This window comes from Cenococcum geophilum (genome assembly GCF_001692895.1).
Source record: "Cenococcum geophilum 1.58 unplaced genomic scaffold K441scaffold_68, whole genome shotgun sequence".
NCBI classification, from domain to species: Eukaryota; Fungi; Ascomycota; class Dothideomycetes; order Gloniales; family Gloniaceae; genus Cenococcum; species Cenococcum geophilum.
The window spans coordinates 448181-457009 of record NW_027137626.1 but is presented as its reverse complement, the minus strand read 5'-3'; the positions used below and the strand labels follow the sequence as shown (position 1 = coordinate 457009).

The 8829-nt window shown below is 31.3% G+C and overlaps 1 protein-coding gene across 1 annotated transcript; it reads right to left on the bottom strand.

Annotated features, from left to right (window-relative positions):
• Positions 1 to 1589: 1589 nt before the first annotated feature.
• Positions 1590 to 1955, bottom strand: K441DRAFT_738548 (uncharacterized protein; the record flags this gene model as incomplete). Its single annotated transcript, XM_067654337.1, has 1 exon — positions 1590 to 1955. A coding segment is annotated over one exon (279 nt), but the record flags the coding sequence as incomplete, so codon positions are not given.
• Positions 1956 to 8829: the final 6874 nt, after the last annotated feature.

The window sequence follows — 8829 nt, the reverse complement described above, 5'->3', positions numbered from 1 at the left end:
GATCTACTTATAAGACGCAAAAAGAAAAAAACCATAGAGGAATTTAGAGTAAGAATCGCCTTATAGTAAGAATAAAAACTAAATAAGAGATTTAGCACGTTAGGACGTATAAGGGATAGAGCACCTATATAAAGAATTACTAATAGGCCTAGGGCAGGCACACTAAGAGCTAAATAGCTTACTAAACTAGAACAAGAAGAGGATCTAGGGATTTTAACTAGGTTCAAAGAACAATATATAAAGGGCTGTTATAATATAGTAATAAGAAGATACTTCCTTATGGATAAGCCGTATATACTCCAGTAGCTATACTAAAAGTAGTATAGGCAAAGGCATAATAATAAGTAGGAAGATTTCTATATATAGTTAGACGAAAAAGTTATCTAAGACTACCCAATTATAGAAAAGGCGATAAGTTATATTAAAGGAGCCTTAATTATAATATTAAGAGATCTAAAGGAATGTTTAGAGGACTAGAGAAGCAAGAGATATATCTTAGTACCTACAAATAAAGTTATAACGTTTAGATTAACATAATAGAGGTTTAAACTTAAGAATAAAGATGAGCTAAGAGTTAACCTAAAGCACTAAGCACACTATACGTTATTATAAATTGCGTATATAGATAATATATATAATATATATAGAGCACCTAAAAACAAGCATTAAAAATATCCTATAAAAATATATTAGATAACTAAGGAATAGAAATACCAGAACGCTAAGTATATATATAGCTAGCATCTAGTAAAAGTTTAGGAGTTAAGTAACTTAATACTTTAGCTAGGAAAATTCCTTACGGAAGAATACCTAGATAAATAATAGTAATAGGAATGCCTAGAGAATACGTGTCTATAGTATATTAAAGATAAAAAGTAAACTAAGTATTAGCTAAAAGTGGACTAAGTATAGACAGAATTAAGCAGCTAATAGTTAGGAAAAGTAGAGGCTTACGGGACTAAAGGGAGCCAGTAGTAGAGCCTTAGACCCTTAAAGGAATTTAAGGACAACACCTAAATTTATAAGTTAAATAGTAAGATTAGCAGTTTAAAGTATTAATAGATAGTAGAGCAATGAGGAACTATATCTTACTAGCAGCAGTTAAAAGAATGGGGTTACTATACAGGAAAAAGGAGCACCCTTACCTATTAGTGATAATTTTAGGAGATCTAATAGCCTATAGAGGAGGCATTATTAATCTTAAAATAGGACCTATTTAGTTAACCATTAAAGGGAGATAAATTAAGATGTCTTTTAATATATTACTATTAGGGAATAATAAGGCAGTACTAGGAATACCTTAGTTATAGAAATTTTTATTTTTTATTTTTTATTTTTTTTTATCCATTATATTATACTACGTACAATACTGCGCATGCAGCCTTAGGCTATGGCGCTATAGTTCTATATACATAAATCCTTTCTAGGCAGCTTAATATATACTAGTAGCTATGTCCTAGTAGTTTATAGTTTCCTAGTAAAGCACTAAGATACTACAACTACTAGGGAATAAGAAAATGGTAAGAAAAACTATAAGAAATCCTAACCCCTGTCCCTGTCCTTTTGCAATTTATTTCTATTCTTTTGCTCTCTAATATCTTTTTAAGAGTCTAGTAGGAGTTGCCTCCTTCTAGAATCCTATCTGTTTTATTCTTCTATAAAATCTCCTTCGCGTACTAGTTTAGTAGCTTTAAGAGTCTCACAGTCTTTACTATTAGCAAAGTGTTTTCTTTACAATTAATGCAAAGAGGGGTGGTATGCTGGCAAGGCTTGCCTATTATTATATAGGTAGAACAGGAATAGTCTTTAGATAAATATGCAGCCGCATAGTATCTGCAGGCCCTAGTAAAGCACCTATCTCCTATATGGCTAAATTTTTGGCAGCTCGTGCACTGCGTAGTAGGAGAGATTTTGAGGTATTTTACTACCTTAGTAGCTATACCTGCAATTAATATCTCTTTTTACTTAAGGATTTCTTGTCTTTTTTCTTCGTTCTCTATAGTAAAAACTATAGAGCCAAATCTGGTCTATAGATTATGTCTTTTTTCGCTAGATAAGATCCATCTAGGTAGTCCTTATATCTTTATAGGATTAAAGGTCTCAATTTCTTCTTTTAGAAGCTTAGAGCCTCCTTCTCCTAGGAAAGGTAGGGTAGGAACCCCATGGGCTATAACTTAAACCCATAGTTCTAGTTTTTGTTCTCTTTAGAAGGTAAAGCAGTTATACCAGATCTCCTTATATTTAACTAGGAAATCTGCATTATACTCCTCTGTAGTAGTAAGGAGAATATTTTGTTTTCCTCTAGTTCTAGCTATAGATGCTAGTACTGGTTTTTCTACTTGCAGTTTTAATACAAATAGTTAATTGACTTTGTTTCGTATAGAGAAGATATCTAGAGGTTAGTCCTTTTCGTCTATAATTAGGACTAGCTTCCTTTCTTATAACTGCTTTTTCTTACTTCTAGTAGAAGTAGGAGGACTCCTACTANAAGGAGGTNGTAGTNATAAGGGTAGAGAGGACGAGGAAGGNAGGTTCTTCCTTAGTCTTTCTGCGTAAGTTTNNTTAGTAGGGGCTACCTCCTTACGGAGAGCCCTTACTTCTTCTACTAGCCCTTTTAGGACATCTTTTTCCATTTCTTTTCCTTTTATAAAGGGATTTTCTCCTACTAGAATACTCCTTGTATAGTCCTCTAGCTNTTTAACTTATTCTTTTTTTTCTTCTTCTTCTAGCCCTTTATATGCCTGGGTTAGGCTTTCTAGAGCTTTTTATAGGTATTGTTCTGGAGAAAGGGGAGGAAAAGGTATAGGTGTACTAGGTATGCCATCCGTAGTAGTTATTGGTTTCTTTTTTATAGGTTTTTAGTTTTCTTTTTCAGAAGAAGTTTAAGGATGTTCTCTTTTCTCTCCCTTCTTAGACAAGCTGGGAGGAGAAAGAAAAGAAGATGAAAATAGAAATCTATTATCATTTCTTTCTATAGGGGTTTCGCCTATTGTGAGGCAGTATCGCCAGGGTGTACGGTAGGGAGCAGGCAAGCCGAGCATGAGTCACAAGGAGAGTCGATGGAAGAGGACGATATGGTAAAGAGTAGGCAATAGCCTCGTACGGAGAGACGAACCGATGGGGGAGGAAGGAGGCTGCAAGCCCGAGGAGTTTATAAGGGGTGGCCAAGGCCTAGCCGAAGGCTAGCCTTAGCAGCCCCTAAGAGCTCCCGGGATGTAGCCGAGTAAGGGACCAAAAGTACCCTTACACCTATAGACTCGTTGTCGTCACTTGTCTCTATAGGAGGTTTCTTTTTAGGCCTGGTAGGCCTTGGCATCTTGTAGGGGTAGTTTTCTAGTTTTTACTATCCTTATACCCTTTTTCCTTACTAATCCTACTAGAGGATTTCTGGGGAGATTAGGTTTAAAGGTAGTAGTGATACTAGACCCCTAGTATTGGTGGTGGTAGTAGTAGTAGTGGTTTTAGTGTTCCTGTCCGTGCCTCGCTTACAAGCTAGGACCACCCCTAAGAAGAATTTTCTGTTGGGGGAAAGGGGGTAAAACGACAAATAAATCCACCTCTAGCTCGCTAGGCAGTAGGAATTAGGTCTTGAAAGTTAGAAAATCGATTGTTTTTGATGGTAAGATGGGTATGCGTAAGTTTTGGAGTGTGGCGCTACCTTTTGGTAAGGTTGCATGTGTGGTGAAGGTTTAGTTACAGAAATATAACCCAAGGATTAATTAGGTTATAGGTTAGGTTAATATTAAAGATACTTAACGCCGCAAAATGCGATAATAAGCTAAGTTAGTATAATACTAGGTTAGAGCGATATATAAAGAGACTAAGCAAGGCTTAAGTTATATACCAAAGAGATACTATAAGTATAGTAAGAAACTATGGTTACTAGAGAGTGAAAAGCTATTAGAGTATATAGCGTAGGACTATAAGATAGAATTAGAACTAAAAATAAGTCTAAGGTTCTTTCTAATCTATAAGCTTACCAAAGAAGAAGGTAAAGCATTAAAAGAGTTTATCTAAAAAAACCTATAAAAAGGATACATTAGACTATCACAGTTATTAATAGGATATCTAGTACTATTTATACTAAAGAAAAATAGCAAACTAAGGTTGTATATTAACTATAGATAGTTAAACAACATTACTAGAAAGGATAGGTATCCTTTACCCTTAATTAGCGAAATCTAAGATAGGATAGGTAACACATAAATCTTTATAAAGATAGATCTAAGATAGGTATACCATTAGATTAGAATTAAGGAAGGCAATAAATAAAAGGCAGCCTTTAGGTTAAAGGAAGGACTATATAAACTATTAGTTATATAATTCAGGCTTATAAATGCACTAGTAACGTTTTAGAAGCGTATTAATAATATATTAGAAGAATACTTAAATGAATTTATTATAGTATATCTTAATAATATTATTATCTACTTAATAAGTAAGGAAGAACACAGAGAACACATTAAATGGGTCTTAAAGAGACTATAAGAAGAACAAATGCTAGTAGCAATTAAGAAATGCGAGTTCTTTACTAGGAAGACTAATTTTATTAGATTTATTATTAAACTAGGCTAACTTAGTATAAATCTAAAGAAAATTAAGGCTATAGTAAATTAGTAAAAACCAAAGAACGTTATATAGTTAAGATTGTTCCTAGGGTTTTGTAATTACTATAGAAGGTTTATAGCGTAGTAGTTAAAGGATATTAAGCCGTTTATACGGTTAATAAAGAAAGAAGAACTATAGGTATAGGGAAAGAAACAGCAAGAACTCTTTAAAAAAGTTAAAGAGTTATTTACCTAGGAGCCAGTTCTTAAGATCTATTAACTAGGATTAAAAACAGTTATAGAAATAGATATATTAGACTATATACTAGGGGCATACTTTATATAGAAATATTAAGATAGATAGCACCTAGTAGTATACTATAGTTAAAAGATAACACCACTAGAGTTAAACTATAACATTTATAATAAGGAGTTATTAGGTATAGTTACAGCACTAAAAAAATAGAAAGCATTCTTATAAGGTATAGAAAAACCATTTATAGCTAAAACGGATTATAAGAACCTAATAGGATCCCTAATAATAAAGGAACTTAACTAAAAACAGGTTAGATAAGTAGAGATACTTATAAAATACCATTTTAAGATTTAGTATACTAAGGGTACAGATAACACGAGAGCAAATGCTCTAAGTTATAAGGCTAAACTATAAAACAATAAGAAGCTATTAGGGGCTTTACTACGAAAAGATATAGACAGATTAATTAAGTATAATTATCTAAAGATTATAGCAACTTAGGAAAATAAGGAACTAGAAAGAGTCTATAAAACACTAGAAAGCTTTTAGGTATAAAGAATTCTAGAAGTATAGCTAGAAGATCTATAGATGGATATATACGGAAATTAAGAAGTAAAGTATATCTTAAGAAGCATAGTAGAGTATTTTATAGAAGATTTCTATAAAGGAATAACTTAGGGATATAATAGAGCCACGGGCCTAGTATTAAGACTCTAAAAGGAATATATTATTAATAGAATCTAAAAACTAGCATAAAAAATTATAAAGGAATATCTAAATTACTAAAGGAATAAACTAACGAGGTAGAAGCTATATAGAGGGCTACAACCTATTAAAATACTAGGAAGACCATAGGAGGTCATATTATAGGACTTTATTATTAAGTTACTAAAGTTAAAAAACCCTATTACCGGATAAGATTATAACATAATCTTAGTAATAGTAGATAAGCTTATAAAGTGGGGATACTTTATAGCATATATAGAAGAAATATCAGCAAAAGATATCGCTAGAATCTATATTAAAGAAGTATTCATAAAATACGGAGCACTAAGTAAAATTATATCGGACAGAAATCTAAGATTTATAGCAGCATTTTAGAAGGTATTCTTAGCGGAATAAGGAGTTAGAGCAGCAACTTCTACTATATATTATCTGTAGATAGACGGTTAAACGGAAAGATTAAACTAGACACTAGAGTAGTATCTAAGACACTATATTAATCACGTATAGAACAATTAGGTATTGCTATTACTAGTTATATAGTTTATATACAATATAACACCTTAAGAAGGAATAGGTATATTACTATTTAAGGCGAATTACGGATATAAACCAAGAATATTATTATTACTACGGTAAGTAAAGAAAACGAGTAGTATAGCTAAAGAAAGAATAAAGATATTAATAAATCTTTATATAAACCTTATAAAATTAGTAAAAAAAGTATAAAAGAGAATAAAAAAGTACTATAATACTAAGAGATCTAAGGGACCAGATCTTAAGGAGGGAGATAAAGTATAGCTACTATATAAAAATTTTAAAAGTTAATAACTAAGTAAGAAGTTAGACTATGTTAGACTAGGACCTTTTAAAATTANATANANNATTTNACNNGTTATNTTTAAGTTANACNTACTNGCTAAAATAAAGATCTACCCTATATAGTATATTATAATGCTAGAGCCAGTATACGGGAATATTAAGCTATTAGTTTATAAAGCAGATATATATAGAGGATAGAAAGAAGATAAATAGCAAGTTTTAAAGATTATTAGTTATAAGGACATTAATAATAAAATGTAGTATAAGGTTAAGTAAATAGGCTACACTAAAACTACCTAGGAGCTATTAGAGAATTTAAAGAATATTATAGGAAAGGTATAGAAGTATCGGAAGAGATTAGGTTAGGTAGNATTAATAAAAAAGGATCGCTAAAGAATAAGTTACCTAAGGGGGACCTAAGAAGAGCAGTTGCCGAACTACTTAGATCTATTTCCTTCTCTATTAAAAGAGAATCCGTTCTTTTATTACTAAGTTCCTATAAACCCTATTCTATAAGTTTCTACTCCTTAAAACGCACCTTCTTACAAACCTTCTTAAAACGGATTAGTTAAGCGGACGCCGCTAGACGAGACTTAAGGGCCCTTTACTAAGTATTAGCAGCCTTCTATTTAGCGTCCTAAGAATAATATAGCTCTGCAAGAGCAATAGATAGTTTATTATCTAGCTATATAGCAGTAAATTAAATACAAAACCCTAAGATAAATTAATTAGGGAACTAGACAACTATTAAGAGCAATAGGTTATATATATTTAGCATTAGAGATAAAGTAAACATTATAGGACGAATAAATATTCGCTTTAGTGCACTTTAAATAAGAGGACGGTTATTATAAAGATAGGTTTGCCAACGCAATACAGACTAACCCCTCTTTTAAACAGCAAGAATATAAAGACGGTATAATCTCACTAAGAGATAATATCGCAGCTATAGTGCAAATATAACAAGCAGTTAAAGATAAAGAAATTACTTTAGGCATAATAAGCAATAATATTAACTAAATTAATTAGACGGATATTATACCTCTAGTAAACAACCTAGAGATATTTAGGATCTTTAAGGATAAAGATAAAAAGGAGGGAGATAGTATTATGGACGCTTTAAGTATAATATTACGACTACTTAGGGAAAAGTTAAAAGAAGCTAGTTAGTTAATTTAGGCATGGTCTAGGATAGAGCTAATAGAGCTATATAACAAGGAATAGTAACTAAGGTTACGTAGGGTAATCTATATAATCTATATAATCTATATAATCCGTAATAAAGTAGATAGAGTACACATATATTATGTATAAGAAGGATTTCTTAGGAGTACGGTTATATATTTAAAGGACCACAGTCCCTACCTAGATAGTTCCTTCCTTATAGTAATTCTTAGAATATAATTAGAGTTAATCTATTAGGCAACTACTCCACTAGTTATTATTACGTTGTTAACTTTAACTTACTTACCTATATACCTAGCCTAATAACGAGCCTATTGTAGTTCCTACTATAAGGTTCCGTTACAGTATCCTTATAAATATACGCTTTAGTATAGTTCTAGGGCACATTAAGAACTTCTATCTTAAGTATAATATAAAGCATATAGAACTAGCTATTCTATCTTATATAATTACCTAGGGGGATTAACTTTCCGGAAAGTGCTTTAAACTTATTTATATAATTAGGCGAGGCACAGATATAGATAACGAGATTATAGATCTTCCCTATAATACCTATCTTCGCTCTTATTAAATTTACTCTCTCTTTTTAGCGTTTATTATCTAACTCTTCTCCTAATTTATCTTCTCTATTATATAATTCTATAAGTTACTTTTTGCTATTATTAGTAAAAAGAAAAGCTTTAGTAATAAGATTAAGGATATAGCCTATATAGCGGAGCCGTTAGAAAGTCTGATTCTAGTTAATTTAATTCTCTATACTAAGATAAGTTGCTATTATACAATAAAGCGTATTATTTATGATGGAATTATTACTAATAAGAACGCTAATATTTCCTATAATTCTATAATCTTTAAGGACGGGGCGAAGGGTTTCCTATTAATTTAAACTACTATAGCCATATACCGTATAAAGGGCAATTGAGATATTTTAAAAGCGATCCTAGGTATTAATAAAGCTAGCGTAAATCGCAAGTAAAAGGTTATAACTTGGTAAGGTCTAAATATTAATAGTAAGATAGATACTTATTTATAATAATTAAAGCCTTTTTTATATAATATCTTTTGCTTACGGAAACTAAGCCCCTACCCTCTGCTTAATTATATTATAAGATATTAGCATAAATATATAGCCCTGCGGATTTATTGCTTAAATAAAGGCATGCTATTCTGGCTATTCTATATATAAAAATAGAAGCTATTATATAATAATCAGATCTAGGAGGGTTTAGTTAATGACCTATTAATTAACCATACGCCGAAGGATCTCTTAATTAAGGTCGTCTTTACTATTACTAA